Source organism: Natator depressus, chromosome 11 (genome assembly GCF_965152275.1).
Source record: "Natator depressus isolate rNatDep1 chromosome 11, rNatDep2.hap1, whole genome shotgun sequence".
In the NCBI taxonomy this organism is placed as follows: domain Eukaryota; kingdom Metazoa; phylum Chordata; order Testudines; family Cheloniidae; genus Natator; species Natator depressus.
In genome coordinates this window covers 22,835,618-22,853,301 of record NC_134244.1, presented here as the reverse complement: position 1 = coordinate 22,853,301, position 17,684 = coordinate 22,835,618, and the positions used below count along the sequence as shown (strand labels likewise).

Below are 17,684 nucleotides of genomic sequence, written 5' to 3'. Positions count from 1 at the left end.
GCAGAGCATACATTTAACACACACAAAATCAAGCCCCCAAACTCTACCAAAACAAAATGTTATACCATGCACACAATTCTCACCCCGGAGAGAGGATGAGGGAGAGAAAACAAACCACATGTGACAGATGTCAGTCATGTCACTTAATGCACTACTGGAAGACGCTCAGATACTATGGTGATGAGGGCTGTTTAAGAACCTGTACTGTACAAAAGAGAACAGAAAATTTATGGGTCAGATTCTGATCTTGGTGTAAATCTGGAGTACCTCCACTGAAGATAACGAAGTTTCTCTGGATTTACACCAGTGTAACTGAGATCAGAATCAGGCATGTTATATGCTTACTAGCTGTAGGATAATCTCTTTTATATTAGGTGTAGGTCCAACTATACTTTCAACCAAAATACAGAACTTTCTAGTATTTTTCACTACATTTCTTGCCTTGTTTTCTAGGCTTTTACATGTTAGAGTTTTATGAATATGAGTGAACTGACAGAGCTGCAGCCTTTTGAAATTAAAGTCAATATCACATTAAGGCTGTGGCAAAACCCTGAGTATCAGTCTCTGTAATTTATGTAACAAAACCTTTATAAACAAATGAACTTGGAAAATGAACAGAAACACCAATGAAATAAAATAATGACTGTGTTTGTTAAATGAATGAAGCTATTAGGGGAATGAAGCTGCTTACTAATTCATGCATATGCTGCATAACGACTTTTTTAACACTGACTTTTTTTTTTTAAATCAGCCAAAAAGAAATCCCTCTACAATTCATTATTCCATTGCTGCAGGATTTTGTATTAATGAAACCTTAGCATTGTGGAACAACAGGTATATTAAGGTCAAATGAACACTGCAACTTCCTCCCAAGCATCTTGTCATAATTTTAAACTCACGAAGGGCGGTTCGGTTTACACATGAGGAGGAAGAGCGTGAGCGATGCAGAAGAAATGGATAAACCCTATTCTGAAAAGTTCTCCACAAGCACACAACATTGAGCATCAAGAACATTTTTCAACTAATCTAGTTACTAATGCCTCAGTTACCATATTAGTGCAGGCTAAAAAGCATTCCATCATGTTGTTATTTTCTTCAGCTATAGCTCACATCAAGATGTACCTATCCATTGCAAAATTTAACTACGTAAAGGAGAGAAAGGAGAATGACGGGATGACAGAGGCACTCTTTGTGTTCCAGTTGCTGATTGACAATACTGCCATCCCTTAACATGGTTTTATTTAGTTATTACAACCATCTCTCTGTAAATGACACTTAGGATTATTTAAGATTATGTTGTAATCCTTTTAATCCTCGGTGCTTTAAATTTCAGGCTAAACACCAAAGAGCAAACTAGCACTTAGCAGAAATGTTTAAAGCATGTGATTTGAACATAAATCTTCTTTTATTCACCACATCTCTGATGAAGACCTAGAGCATCACATCAGTTAGCCACAGAGAACAATACAGTATCTCACTGCAAATTGCTCTGTTTGCTCAGATTTTGTTGAAACTGCTTCAAAGTAGTTCTGTTTACTGATGCTATATCATCAACAAAATAAACAAAGGTGAGTCATGCTGCAGGACACTGCTATGCACTATTTGATGAAACTGAAGTGTTCAAAATGCACAGAAATAAGCTATTGTGCACACATTTTAAATGAATTAGGCCTCGTTCTGATCAGATTTACCTTAGTTTAGAAAAGGAATAACTCCATTAAAAACAGTGAAGTTAAACATGTGCAAGATCAGAATCCAATCCCAAAACCTTCCTGCCTGAATTTCATTTGCTGTAGGTTTACATATTTTTCCACCCAGATAATATGGAAATTTTTCCACCCATATTAATTAATTATGTATAGTCCATCTCTTTGTTGGCATGCGTTTACTAAGACATGTACATGTCTTAGTTAGAACTCAAATTCCACATTTCCTGTAACTTTGGGTGTTGGATTTTCTTTAACACAAAATCTCAATAGTCATTTTCTATTTGTAAACTATAATTCTTGGTCTCAGACAGAGTATCCAGGGCAAATCAAACTCAGAATTCTGTAGCCAGTTCTGATACAACTCATCAACAGAAACTAACATTGCTCTGTTTTAGTCAAGAATGAATGCTTTATTATTGGCACCTTAGAGACGAACAAATTTATTAGAGCGTAAGCTTTCGTGAGCTACAGCTCACTTCATCGGATGCATGCAGTGGAAAATATAGTGGGGAGATTTTATATACACAGAGAACATGAAACAATGGGTGTTACCATACAGACTGTAACAAGAGTGATCAGGAAAGGTGAGCTATTACCAGCAGGAGAGCGGGGGTGGGGGGTAGAACCTTTTGTAGTGATAATCAAGGTGGGCCATTTTCAGCCCTTTACAAGAACAGTGGGAGGGGAAATAAACAAGGGGAAATAGTTTTACTTTGTGTAATGACACATCCACTCCCAGTCTTTATTCAAGCCTAAATTAATTGTATCCAGTATGCAAATTAATTCCAATTCAGCAGTCTCTCGTTGGAGTCTGTTTTGGAAGTTTTTTTGTTGAAGAATTGCCACTTTTAGGTCTGTAATCGAGTGACCAAAGAGATTGAAGTGTTCTCCGACTGGTTTTTGAATGTTATAATTCTTGACGTCTGATCTGTGTCCATTTATTCTTTTACGTAGAGACTGTCCAGTTTGGCCAATGTACATGGCAGAGGGGCATTGCTGGCACATGATGGCATATATCACATTGGTAAATGCACGGGCCTCTGATAGTGTGGCTGATGTGATTAGGCCCTATGATGGTGTCCCCTGAATAGATATGTGGACACAGTTGGCAACGGGCTTTGTTGCAAGGTTCCTGGGTTAGTGTTTTTGTTGTGTGGTATGTGGCTGCTGGTGAGTATTTCCTTCAGGTTGGGGGGCTGACAGTAAGCAAGGACTGGCCTGTCTCCCAAGATCTGTGAGAGTGATGGGTCGTCCTTCAGGATAGGTTGTAGATCCTTGATGATGCACTGGAGAGGTTTTAGATGGGGGCTGAAGGTGATGGCTAGTGGCATTCTGTTATTTTCTTTGTTGGGCCTGTCCTGTAGTAGGTGACTTCTGGGTACTCTTCTGGCTCTGTCAATCTGTTTCTTCACTTCAGCAGGTGGGTACTGTAGTTCTAAGAATGCTTGATAGAGATCTTGTAGGTGTTTGTCTCTGTCTGAGGAGTTGGAGCAAATGTGGTTATATCATAGAGCTTGGCTGTAGACAATGGACCGTGTGGTGTGGTCTGGATGAAAGCTGGAGGCATGTAGGCATGAACCAGTTGGAGGACACTTCAGTCTCTTTGGTCACTCGATTACAGACCTAAAAGTGGCAATTCTTCAACAAAAAAACTGACTCCAACGAGAGACTGCTGAATTGGAATTAATTTGCAAACTGGATACAATTAATTTAGGCTTGAATAAAGACTGGGAGTGGATGTGTCATTACACAAAGTAAAACTATTTCCCCTTTATTTCCCCTCCTACTGTTCTTGTAAAGTGCTGGAAATGGCCCACCTTGATTATCACTACAAAAGGTTCTCCCCCCCCAACCCCTGCTCTCCTGCTGGTAATAGCTCACCTTTCCTGGTCACTCTTGTTACAGTCTGTATGGTAACACCCATTGTTTCATGTTCTCTGTGTATATAAAATCTCCCCACTATATTTTCCACTGTATGCATCCGATGAAGTGAGCTGTAGCTCATGAAAGCTTATGCTCTAATAAATTTGTTTGTCTCTAAGGTGCCACAAGTCCTCCTTTTCTTTTTATGGATAGAGACTAACACGGCTGCTACTCTGAAACCTGCTTTATTATTCAGTTTGTAATGAAATGAAAACCCACTGGTCATGCTTTGTTGCCATGCTTTTGGATATATAATCATATTTATTCTGATAATTTCAGAGTTAGGCCAGCTAATGTAGCTAATCAAATAGCAGTGCAAGTCATCTAGATTTAGTTTTCCAGCAAAGCCTTTCGGATTCTTTCCAATCCAACAGAATAATGAAGAGGTAGATATTCAAAGGATGGCTATATATTTTAAATAAATAAAACATCAAGAGTGTTTCCGGCATTCAACATCCAAGTATAAGCCACTTTCCTCGGTTTTAAATCTCTGCCTGGACTCTCATTTTACTCCCCTTCCTACTGTTTCCATTCATCTAGCACCAATCCTTTCAGTCCTTTCCCAAAATGTCACCACTGTTGGTACCAAATAACTCTTGCCATCTGGCACAGACTTCTAGTATATCTCCATGATCCATCTGAACGATGCTCCACCCTTTTAGGTTTATATCTCTGATTTCTCTCACACTCAGTTATTGGTCTTATGAACAAATGATTTCATGGTTTCAGAAGAGAACTGAGCCTGATTCTTCTCTATACTCATACTCAAAGAGTTCAGTGATCTCCATTAGCTCTGCTAATGTGTAAGGGTTTGCAGAATTTGGCTAAAGTTATATTTTATTACTTTTAGGGAGACAAAACTGAAGAATGAGAGCAATTGGTTGTTCACTCTACCAATATTCTCTATGGATTACCCAAGAATTGTCAAACCTCATATTTTATAAATCACTGTCAGATTTTAAGAGGACAGTTGCAAAAGCACCTAAGTGAGTTAGGTGCACATGTCCTATTGACTTTCAGTGGTCTTAAATCCTGTAGGTGCTTTCAAAAATATTCCCTTTACATCTTTAGATAGAATGGATCCAAATTATCTGTTGTACCCACAGTTGGCAAGTAAGGGATGAGCCCTTTCAGGAAGACAGTTATAGTCCCTGATTCTTAGTCTCACCCCAGTCACAGCTGCAAGTAAAAGCTGGCACTTTCAAGCTGGCAACAGTCCCTAAGGGAATTTGAACCAGCTGAAGATACCCAGAGCTCAGCACATGCCAGCTATGTCATATCCCCATTCGATATTCTGTCACACTAGTTGCTGTAGGATAGATGTCATGGAGCCTACTATGCCAGCTCTAAAAGAGGGCCTCACCTACAGGGCAGGGCTAGAAACAGAATGGCCCATTCCTTGAAATCATTCTAATCCAGTAGAGATCATTGAGGTTCACCTATGGAAGCATCACTGCTTTGGAGCGGACCTGTGGAAGCATCACTGCTTCACTGTTGTAAAGACCTAAATTACTATATAGTCCAGTCTTCAAAGGTCTTGGCACAGCATATTAAGCAGTGTTTACTCTTACTTCTCTCCAGCATGTAATCCACACTTACTCCTACCTTGGAAGCAATTCAATAACTTCTAGTGATGCCACGTGCAACCTGGTTAATTGACATGCACATTTTTTACTCCATCTGGCAGGAGTTATATGTCCTGAAGATGCATCCTCCCCTCCTCTTGTGTCCTAGATGCAGTGGGGCACAAGTCTAGCACATACAGCTCTTCATGGATGACATGAGGAGCAGGACAGAGATCCAGGGGAGATGACTGAAGGGACAATGAACCTCTAAATAAGAGAACTAGGAAGGGTGAATAAGTTTGATGACAATAAGACCTAAATCTTTACCCAAAGTTCACACGTTATTTTGAGGTTTGAAATAATTTTGTTACATTTCCCTTCTTCTACTAATCTTTGCTCACATCTCTGCTTGTTCTTCCCCCACTCTAGAAGCATAAATGGAAAAACATTGCAAAAAGGCATGAGTCCCTTTTGTGTGTAGACAAGATTTAAGTTTCAGATAGTGACCAATTTGGTGAAATAAAATACTGTTAAGCACAATTTTATACCCTCTTACCACCTAAATATATAGTCATATCTTTTGTAAGGCTACTGTTAACTGACTCCCATATTTACCAAACTCACACTGTATAAACTTTACCTTACTATAAAACCAGGGTATGAACTAGAGGTACACTAGTTGCCTTACTAAAATAAATCAATTTAATATATAAATAACAGCTGAAGAAAGGAAAGTTCTCATTGTTAGATCCTCGCTACTGAAGCCCTATATAAAATTCCAAATCCTCGGATAGAAAAAATTATAGCGCTTGATTCAACTCCCATGACATCAACAAAAGCCTTTCCATTCATTTCAATCGGTGTTGGACTGGGTCCCTATAGTGGAAGTGTTGTAACAACCTTTTTTTAGCATCCAGATCCTGGAATGTCAACCCTAGAATAATGCCTTTCTCATCCTTGAAAGGCATTTATCTTGCCATTCAATGAAATGGCATTTGGATGAAAAAAAAAATTAAGCAACATTGTTTTCCATACAATAAAATGATCAGCACATGAGAAATATATAAACTTCTGAATTGGCTCTGATGGATGCCAGGTTCTTCTCCTTCCAGCCCTCTCCACTCAGGAATGAACCTGGGTCATCACAGCCGTGAGCAGCAATAAAAATAAACAGAGTAACCACACTCAGTTGGATCAGAGCTTAAATAAGCAATTTGAGAAAGTTCTGTTTATGGAAGTTCTTTAGGTCAAGGATTCCAGGCTTAAACCCAAAGCAATTACCTGCTAAGTTTTAAAAACAAATTGAATGTGGAACATTAATCAATAAATCAACAGGTTCTCAAGTGTTTTTAGTAGATTCAATCATCAGGACTCGTTAGCCTAGAAAAAAATAGTAAACTGAGGCTGGATAAAATGTTACGCTTTTAAATTTGTTTAAGAAACAAGTGCTGTATTAGATCAATCTGTAGTTACTAAAATATCTAATCACAGAAATAAAACCTAGTTCTTAACCTTAAAGGCTTTGTACCCAAAGGGAGAATGGAATGAACAAATTCCCTCTTACCTGAAAGACATTCTTTCTACTAGATTTCTCTGTAGTCCATTCAATGTGAGCGCCACACAAATCCACCCATTCTGGTTTATATCCTGCTTTCTGCAAATAAAAATTAAATACAAAATATAAATTGAATCTACAGATATGGGGACAGTTGCCAGATAAAAAGAGAGTGGATCAAGTTCAACTGGCAGAGAATTCGAGCATTGTTGCTAGCACCACTCTGAAGGGCCTATTAATCCTCCCTTTAATACAATATATATCCCTTTTTCAGGTTCTCAGTGGGAATTACATGTGTGTATGTGTGTGTGTGTGTTATTTTAAAAAATCATTAGGCTATTTCCTAATTAAAGCAAAAGAAAAAAAATGACTAGATATTTCCTATTTTTTGTAATGCTTACTTTGCACCACTGAACCTGAAAAATGCTTGTGCAGAATAGATTAGTTCTCACTGACACAGCTGGAAAGAACTGAGACTGTAGAAGAATGTGTACCTCAGCTCCACAGCAGGCCATCTTTTTATCTGAGCAAGTTACCAGGGTCTCAATGCCATGAGATGCCCACATCTGTGAGTTCCACCAAAGTCAACAGGTTTGAGATGCACTAAGTATCTCTCAGGAGCTACTCAACACCTTACAGGCCATCACACATCCCAGACAATAATACTTAAAAAAAAAATTAGTTCCATAAAGTTCCTTCTGCGTTTGATCAGGGCAATAGCTGAGTGATGTTAATAGTCACCTTGACTCATTTTTTTTGTCCCCCATTCTTACTACTACTAGTACAACTACTTATATAAGGTTTGTCATCAGTAGATCTCAAAGCACTTTACAAAGGAGGACAGTATCATTTTGCCCTTTCAGATGGGGAAACTGAGGCACGAGGGGGGACGAGACAAATAGGAATACAACTTAGGTCTCCTGAGTCCCAGTTCAGTGCTCTATCCACTAGGCCATATTGCTACTTTAAACAATTCTAACATTAAAAGTGACATCGGTTGTAAAGAAAACTAAATGGCAGCAGGCACCATGGCGATTCCAGCACAATCACACTTTTCAGCTGCCTAAAAATGCTCACTAAATTCCTCTGACATTGTTATTAATGGCTAAAAAACATGTATTTCCAGAGTTGCTTTGAATTGGGTAAAAGAAAGGATCAATCTGTGTTGAGAGAAGCACAGTAAAAAATCATGGTGAAAAGCTTTGCAGTCAGGGAACCTGGCATTTTTCAGGACTGGAGTTATAATTATACTCATAATTTGCCAAACCACAACACTTCCGTGTCTCAGGACCCTTGGCAATAACAGGCCCTATAATTGGTCTTTGTTCCTTGTTTCCAAAAGGGAAATAAAAGATATGTTATTCAAAAGAGAAGGAGCTAAAGCTAAAGCACTAGGCTGGAAGAAATAGGTACATTCTGTGGGGTATTGAGGACTGTCATTTAAAAGTGAGGAAGGGAGGGTTCCTGGTTCTGCTTGCAGACTCAGGGGCTCTGCAGGAAGTTGTGCAGTGCACTCAGAATTACTCTGCAAAAGCCAGCATAAAAGCAATGTGGGTTGAGTTGTGCCTGTCTGCCATAAGGTGTAGCCTCTTTTCTCTTTCTCTGTTTTTGGGTTATTGTGTGTTAAAAACATAAATACTCATACTGGAAAGTTACAATGTAACACTGCTTTATTTTTAGAATCCAGAATTTTATCTAATTGCTCAGTGTGTATGCTATGAAATTAACAGGTTCCATATCTAACTCTGCCACAGACTTCCTGTTTAGTCTTTGACAAGCAGCTTAACCTCCCTAAACCTCAGTTTCTCCATCTGCAAAATGGTAATATTGATACTTAATTTCACAAGGATGTTGTGAAGCTTAATTAATTTTTTTAAGCATTTTGAGATCTTCAGATCGAAGATTTTGAGGGGCAAATTATTATTACAAGCAAAATATTTTAATAGAAATGTCCAAGTTACAAAATTCTGTACTGCACAACTTTTAGAAATATATATGTACACACCATATTCATGGGACAGATCAATCACTCCAATTGTAAAATCGATAGCAGGGGCTCAGAGACAGGAATATCTATGAAGCACCTGTCAAGGATTCCATCCAAAATGCTCTATCAACATCTATCAAGGTTTGCACTCCCACAGAACAGACATGTGCAGTTCCCTGTGGAACTGGTGCAGATTTTGTCAGACAAATTTGATTGCTTCCTCTCTTTGGATAAAATCACAAAGTTATTGGCTGTGCCTGCAAATACTTACATATCTAGGGTGAAGGAAAAGACTACCCACTCAACCAAAATTTGGAAGGTGTAAACACCAGTGAACGAAAGAAAATCTTGGAAAAATATAAGAAAAAAAGGAAGAAAGTAAAATTTTGGATGAGATCAGGATAAAGCTCCTTGACAGTGAGATCACAGAATCATAGATATGTAGGGCTGGAAGGGACCTAAAAAGGTCATCAAGTGCACTCCCCTGCACTGAGGTAGAACCATGTAAATGTAGATCATCCAACCTGTTCTTAAAATCCTCCAAAGATAGGGTTTCCACAACCTCCCTTGCAAGCCTATTCCAAAGCTTAACTACCCTGATAGTTAGAAAGTTTTTCCTAATATCTGACATAACACTTCTTTGCTGCAGAATAAGCACATTACTTCTTATCCTACTCCAGGGGACATGGAGAACAACTGATCGCTATCCTTGTATATACTGTAATATACTTGAAGACTATTATTAGGTCCCCCCTCAGTCTTCTTTTCTCAAGACTAAATGTGCCCAGTTTTTTTAACCTTTTCCTGATCGGTCAAGTTTCCTAAACCTTTTCTCACTTTTGTTGCTCTCCGCTGGACTCTCTCCAATTTGGCCACACCTTTCCTAAGTATGGGACCCAGAATTGGACACAGTGCTCCCTCAGTTTCCCCATCCCATCAGTTTCCCCATGCCTCAGTTTTCCCATCCCACAGTGCCTCAGTTTCCCCATATGTAAAATGGAGACAATGATACTGACCTCCTCTGAAAAGTGCTTTGAGATGTCTGGATGAAATTCACTATGTTAGAGCTAGGTATCATTATTACCAAAATGGATCTCCAGAGGAAACATGTGGCCCCTATTTAAGTCTACAGGAAGTCCATGAACATGTCTGAAAGTAGAATATGGCCTTGTGTTGTCCTACGTGCTCTACGATTCACAGTCTGCTTCATAAGCATGTAGGCATAACTAACACATCCTGTAATTGAGTGAGTTAAGGCTACCATGAGAGACCTAATACTTAATTACCTTGCTTTGTGCTTTTCAGTCAGACCATTTATGTTATATCAATGTTGTTGGTGGGGGTTATACTGTAAATTGATATAAGTGTCTGTTACAATGAAATCTTCCTCTGCATGAATATGGATTTAGGAGGCATTTACAAGGCAGTTTGCACATGTGTTAAATATCCTCTATTCAATAAACTCTTCAGAAAAAAACTGCACTCATCCTTCTCTCGGTCAAAATTACAAATCTTTGAAAACAGAATTTTACGTAGGGAATTCTTGACAGCCTGATACAAGCAGAAGCTAGGAATGGAGCTATGATCCTTTTTGATCATGTTATCAATTTAAAATACAAAAAAAATAGGAGTTCAACAGGTTTTGTGACTTCTATAAAGTGGAATGAAATACAGATTTTTGACTAGGAATGATCAAATCAGGAGCAAAAAATACAAATTCATTAAACCGTTGCATTTCCTTTGTATTTTTATTAATATTTTAACAGTTTTTTAAACAACCATCTCTCAATCTCTCCTTCTATGCTTTACACTAACATTTTTTTTAATTAATACTAATGATGAGGCCATATGTCAGAGCTAACCTGAAAAGAACAATGGGCCCGATCCTTCTGTCATTGAAGTCAACAACAATTTTATTACTATCTTATCTGGGATCAGGCCCTATATCTGCAATAGGGATACAAAAGCAAGGAATAACACAGTAAACTGTGTGGCTAAAGGTAAAATCAATTCTGTGTATTAGATTATTATTAAAAACTATGGTAAATATATATTTAAATTGCCAATAAACATTACTTCTTCAGCATTAAGAGAGGGATTATGTGTATGTGATTTCATTTCCCCCCTCATGTTGCCTGAGTGACTTTACAGTGAAATATTGTTCTTTTTATCATGATTCATCGTTATTTTAAATTTTCACTTTATATACAGTACTTAAGAATTAATGAATTAATAACCTTATAATCCAAAGCAGTATTTATCTTTTTGTTAAATCACATCATTTTCCTGTTATAAATAAAATTGCTATGTTATTAAATTCAGACTACAATGAATGAACATTGACTTTATTGCATTATTTAATTAATGGTTGAGTTCCCCCTTTGCCGAAATAAACAATATTTGAAAAAAAATCAGTAAACAAATGATTCTTAATGAAGTTTATTATATTATTCCTTTTCAGCTGTCAAAATTATAGCAGGATGAATGGGTTTAAAAAACCAAACATTGCATTAGATGCATCAGATAGAGTCAGCTTGCCTGGATTTAGCTACTTTGAGCAGGAACTTCTCTGATGCGTTAGGTTTGGGTTTGACATGTTGGATTATGACATAATTGGCAGTGATAGTCATCTACTGTTTCTCCTTGTAAATATTTGACAGTACGGCAAAAAAAAAAAAAAAAAAGCAAGTTCAAATCTGCAGTCCAAATTTTTGATGTATTTCTGAACTTTCAGACTAATAGCCCAAAAGCCAAAGTCTAGCTCATTTTTGTTTTGTCCCCAAAATACACAAACATACAGCAACATTAATTCATGCCTGTAATTTTGTTCCAGGTAAATACTGCTGCCATAGCCCCACCACCTAAAAGATCATTTCTGGGAGAGGAAGACTAATCTGAGTGAGGGGATGTGTATGGGGCTATGGTAAGATCAGAGGGAACACATGCTGAAATGGGTCATGACATGAGATGTGACAAAATGAGGAAGGCCAGCAAAGAGAAAGGAGAGGATTGGGCCAGGACCTGGAAAGTTACCGCAAATGGTTTCTCAGTTTGGTCATGTGCACATAATGGTTGTTCTGCTAAATTTGACCTTTTATTAAAAAAAAAGTAAGATAAAGATACAAGGATGTGAATATTATTTCACTGACACTGAGCACTGCTGAAGAAGTGCATTTTCAGGGCAGGTTGTTGGCTTGGAATGAACGGCTGTTTCATAACATGTAAATACTTATTTCATATTTAAACGGAGTTAGATTTAGATTTGGACCATATCCTCATTCTCTGGTAAGGTCCTTTGCACCACTCATTAAAACAGCCCTAAAGGGGCTGATGAAAATTCTTCCAGTGTGGGGGAATCTTGGACTAACATAAAAATATGTTGCTTTTACTCAAGCCTCTAAGTCTCCTGTCATACAGGAAGGCAAGAAGCCTGCAGAGGGCCTGGAGGAGATGTGACGGGGGTTGGAGAAAGTGGGGCTGGGGTTGGAGTATATATAATACACTCTAACAAACCTCAGGTGGTGGAATGGTCCTCACTCCTAGTGCAAGTTAGAGTAGCCCTGGGGGGGGTGGTTTCTACATTTTGTTAGGGCTGGCTCAACACCGTGGCTGGCCTCACATCCTGGAAGATGAAAAGGGAGAAAACAGCCACCTTTCCTTCCCCTGCCTAAGCTGTGCCATGTGTGAGTTCCGTGCAGCTCATGACCTTCATGGAATCCACATCTAACAGGTGATCTTTTCTGGTCTAGTTTTAAATATCTGGCAAACCCAAAGATGAATTTTCTCTCAACTTTGGAATTTCAGGCCTGACCCTGTACCAAATTGATTTAATGGAATCTTAACTAGAGTGGGTGCAAGATTAAGTATTTGGAACCTGAATCTACAAGGTGTGGAGTCCTTCCTGCAAGCAGCTGAGCATCCTCAATACCTTGTAGGGTAAGCCCTTACCCATGTGGGGGAGGGAGCTGTGCCAACTGATAGAGTAGGATTCAGCCAAAGATCACGTATAGATCCTCTGAGAGGCTATAGCTTGACTTCAGAGTTGTTCTGCTATGGCAACAAACAGTCTAGATGACTTTCTGATCAGTTTTATTCTCTGCAGGTAAAATGCCAATGCTCATCTTACATCAAGGCAATGGAGTCTTCTCTCTTCACCAGAACATGGGCTTTGGAAAAAAACAAAGGTAAGTGAATTGACTAGTTTATGTGATATTTTAAAACTATCATAGGAGTGAATTTCGAGTGTTCTCATAGCCAGACTTTGTCCTTATGGAATATTGTGTATGGCAGATCAGCAATTAGTGCCCCGAGTTCACCTACCCTTCTGGGTGAGGTGATGGCAACCCAGAAGGTAACCTTTATTGATGGCTGAGACGTCAAACATGTAGTTAACAGTTTAACGGTGACTGAGTGAGTGCCAAAAGTACAAAGTTAAGATTCCAGGAGGAGTAGGTTTCTTTACTGGTGGAAATGTTCTGATCAGACCTTTCAAGAATTTTCAAACATATGGTGGTTACTAAGTGAATAAAGATTGAGTAACTGTCCGATGGTGACTTACATGCATTGATTGCCACCAGACGAATCTGTAGCGAGCTAAGGGAAAAAGCTGTTGTTTGAGAGTAAGAAACATCTGCTGCCTCTGGAAATATTTTTTTTTGCTGCACCCAGATAGAGAAATGTTTCAACTGGGCTAGGTAACATTTTCTGGTGGAATCCTTTCTGCTATTATTAAGAATGGTTTGCAGAGCTTTAGATCAGGAACATTCTAGGCTTGATGCTCACCCAAATACCAAGCCACGAGATGAAGTGCTTCATGGTTAGGGTTCTTGACTCTACCATACCCCTGAATCAAGAGATTCAGAAAGGAAAAGATGTTAATTGGCAGATAGGATGCCATTCATTGGAGGTTTGGAAACCAGATTTACCTGGCCCATTTAAGGATGATGAGGATAACTCATGCCCAGGCCTGTCAAATCTTCCATAGACTTCAAGGCATACCTTGAATGGGATGGGAGAGAAAGCATATCTCAAGTGATCTGACCAAGGCATTAGGAAAGCATCACCTCTGGAGTGCTTTCCTTGAGCTCCCCTGGAGGAGTATATGTTGTATTTCCTGTTTGTCAGAGTGGTTCCCCACTGAGTGAAAATGCTGTTCAGTACTGTATTGTGTATCTCTGTCTTGTGATCGCTTTTGAAATGCCTGCTCAAGCTGTCTGCCAGTGATTTCTGGGTTCCAGGAAAGTACGCTGCCAATATGGCGATATGGTTCTTGATGCCTCAGTTCCACAAGGTGACTGCTTCTATACACAAGGATCTTGCTCATCCCTGCTTGTTAATGTAGAAGATGGTTCTCATGTTGTCAAACAGTATGAGTACACAGTGAAACTGGATGAATGGCAGGAAAAATTTACAAGTCTCTCAGACAGCCCAGAGTTCCAGAAGATTGATGTGCATTCTGGTCTCTTGGCATTCTGGTCTCTTGGGCATCCAAGTGCCCTAGACCATATCAGTGTAGGATCCCAAGCCTATTATAGAGGCATCCATATTTAACATCTTGTCAGGTGTGGGGGATGGGAAAGGAATACATACATACACACTTGCTTGGGATTTTTCCACCAGTTATTGAGGTCCCCATCCTGGCAGGGATTGTCACTGTGATGTTCATGATGTGTTTGCTTGGTATATATACTGTTCAGAGCCAAGCCTGAAGGCAATGGAGGTGGAGGCTGAGGAATGGAATGAGGTAAGTTCATGACACGATGTGCCCCAAGAGAGAAAGGCAAGACTGGAAAGATGTTTGAGGGTTGTACATAACTTGGTCTATCAAGTTGCTCATGGTATGAAATCTGGCCATGAGGAGATAAGCCCTCAACCTGACTGAGTCTAAGGTCCCTCCTATGAATTCTATGGTTTGCATCAGAGTCAGAACAGACTTTTCCAAATTCACACAGACTCCTAGGGATGAAAGAAGCTAAAGCAGTGATGACGCTAATGCAAGGGCTTCTAGATGTGTCCTGATAATGAGAAGTTCATTGTCTAAGTAGGAAAGACTGTGAAGCCACTTCATCTGAACTGTGCTGCTACTACTAGAAACACTTGGGTAAAGATTGTGGGTGCAGTTGCTAGACCAAATGGAATCACCTGTATTGATAGTGATCAGGACCCACCATAATACTAAGGGAATCTTCTGTGGACAAAGTGATTGTCCATGTGGAAGTATACATCTTTGATATCGAGAGCTGTGAACTACATGCTCTTTTCCAGGGATGGTATTATTGAGGCCAGTTTAACATTACAGAATTTTAGTTTGAGAATAAAAACATTGAATTGGTGCAGAGCAAAAACAGGTCTTATTGAACTCCAATTGTGGGTAAGGAGTGCTAGATGGCCACCAATACATATGTGAGGATTGGATGGCGATGACACCAACAGTGGCTCACAACTCCCAAGTGTCCTGTTGCGCGGTCTGAGGCCTTTTTCTGCATCAAAACAATGTAATATTGGGGTGTTTAGGAGGTGCTTCTGTCCTAATAGGACCCACCATTACCAGATAAAGAAACAGATCTTAAGACCTTTAAAGAAAACTTTCTTTGATGTCATTCTATCTGGCAAGGAATCACTTATCAATAGTTGTGATTGTGAAATCTATACTTTATTGTTTTGCCTTTATGGTCTCTACTTCTCTATTGTTTATCTGGATGGTTTCTGTCTGTTGCATAGCTAATTTTGCAAGATTTAAATCAACTAAGGTGGTGAGGTATGGTTGGTTAAATAATTGTTCATAATGGGCTAGAATTGGTGAAAAATACTGTTTTGTAGTAGGTTATTTTAAAATGATTGGTTAAGGTATAGCTAAACAGGACTCAAGTTTAACTATATAATCTGGGGTTCAAAAGGAAGTCCTTTGGAATCTAACTCCAGGACACAGACCAAGATCAGAGCTGCCAGACCTCAACAGTGTGCCGACCTTACTGTGCAGAAGCTGGAGCCCCAGATGATCTAATCTTGACTGACCATCAAGAACAGTTTATCTGCCTTATTGGGAGAGGTGAGCATTGTATGTTTAGCATGTGTATTCTGTTTTGGTACCTGTTAAGAAATAGAGGTTAAGGATATTACTGTGTAAGGCTCTTTCACTGGTAAAACACCCTGCAAACCCACAGAAGATTACACCCTGAGCCCGAGGAAATGGGTAAGCGTTGCCCTGAGTCCTGGAACTGGATAAGGGTGCATCACAACGGCAGTTGCCACCCCCCTTGAAGTAGCGTCTATCGCAACAACTGCAGATATTAATGCAGGTCTGGCCAAGAGCTTGCCTTCATCACTAAGTGCCAGAAATTGACCTTTGTCTTGCTGAGGTAATTTGTCTTTAAAATCTAAGAACTTTGAATAATTCAGAAAATCAGACATAGACATCAGTGTCTGATAGTTCAACATTCTGAACTGGAGGCTGATTTCTTCCCCATCAAGTCCATACATTTGGCCTCCTTATCGGAGGGGATGGTTCTTGGATGTTGCTGCATTGATCTTTCTGTGGCAGCCTGAACAAGTAGGGAGTTCGGTGCATGATGGTGAATAGAAACTCCATTGCCTTAGCCAGGACAAAGTAACATTTCTCATCCCTCTTGGGGTAAGGGCACATGTTGCTGGTGTATGCCGTAAGGCTCTTGCTGTTTCCAGTATGGCTTCCTTCACCAGTAGTATTATCTGGCTGGACCCTATGGGTCACAGGATGTCTAAAAGCTTGTGTTGTGTATCCTGGGCCTCCTCTAGGGAGATATGGAGCTCCTTCAACACCCTGTGTGGCAGCTCTTGAAATTGCTTGTGGTCATTGTAATGGACACTCACTCTCCCGCTCGAAGGGAGGCCACTCATTCAAGTTGCCTTCAGGCTTGTCTGACCAAGCCACAAAGCTGCAGAATAGTCTAGGGCCCCTTGTCTCCCCCCAAGGTGGAGCAAGGCCCCCCAGCTCCTCTAGTTCCCAGCCCCACAACAGGGCTGGGCACCAGACAGTTGTGGCCAGGCTTTAGCCTAGGCTTATGGAGGCTGCAGCTGCCAGCAAATAAACACCAGTTATAGGCGGCTGGCTTCAGCCTGCGAACGGCTCAGGCAGCCAGCAAAGCAAACAGTCTACAGGTGGGCTGGGGCCTGGGCTTGAGGACGCTCAGGCAGCCAGCAAGCAAACGGTCTTAAGGCTGGCTTTAGCCTGGGCGAGGCTCAGGCAGCCAGCAAAGCAACAGTCTATAAGGGAGCTGGTAAGGGAAACTCCTTCTTCAGGGTGGGAGCTTCCCTGCACAGTGTAGGGACTCAGCCACCCCAGGGTGGGAGGGGGCAGGGGGACGCCCACCCTACTCCACTGTGTCCCAGCCCAGGGCCCTAGCAGAGGCAGGATTGACTGCCCCTGCTTCGGTGGTGATCCAGCCGCAACACACCAACTGAACTACAGCTGGCTGCTCCATGGCTGCCCCGGGCCACATCCTGCCTCCCTGGGGTTTGGTATCTCTCGCTTCCCGGGCTTGTCAGGCTCCTCGGGGTACACTCCTCATCGGGCCACTCCACGTTGGGGTCTCCCACTTCTGCGGCTATCGGATAGCCAGGGGTAGGTTCCCCTCCTGGGCATAGCAGTATGGCAGAAGCGTCCTTCTCCTCCCGGGATTCCACCCCAGCTGGGCTGCAGGGCCTTCCTCTTATACTTCCAGCCCTGCCCTGGCACTTCCGGCGAGGGGGGTGGGGCAGGTTAGGCTTTGCCCACCAAGGGAAGTGTAGTGGACCCTCACTCTCCCGCTCCGAGGGAGGCCACTCGGTCTCACTACAGTCATCCAGAGGGGACAGCACAACTGGGGCAACTGCTTCATTCGGAGATGAGGAAGATAGTGTTGCAGGTACCGGTGGAACCGCCAGATCCAGCTCATACTTTTCCTACTCTATAGGGTCAGGAGTAAGCT

The 17,684-nt window shown here is 40.7% G+C and overlaps 1 protein-coding gene across 1 annotated transcript in view; it reads right to left on the bottom strand.

Annotated features, from left to right (window-relative positions):
* The window catches only part of ARHGAP15 (Rho GTPase activating protein 15), a 465,551-nt gene that overhangs the window by 349,853 nt on the left and 98,014 nt on the right, over nucleotides 1–17,684 (bottom strand). Inside the window, exon 6 of the mRNA XM_074967296.1 lies at nucleotides 6,762–6,851. Within this exon, the coding sequence (XP_074823397.1) occupies nucleotides 6,762–6,851 (90 nt within the window). The remainder of the gene's footprint in view (nucleotides 1–6,761; nucleotides 6,852–17,684) is intronic.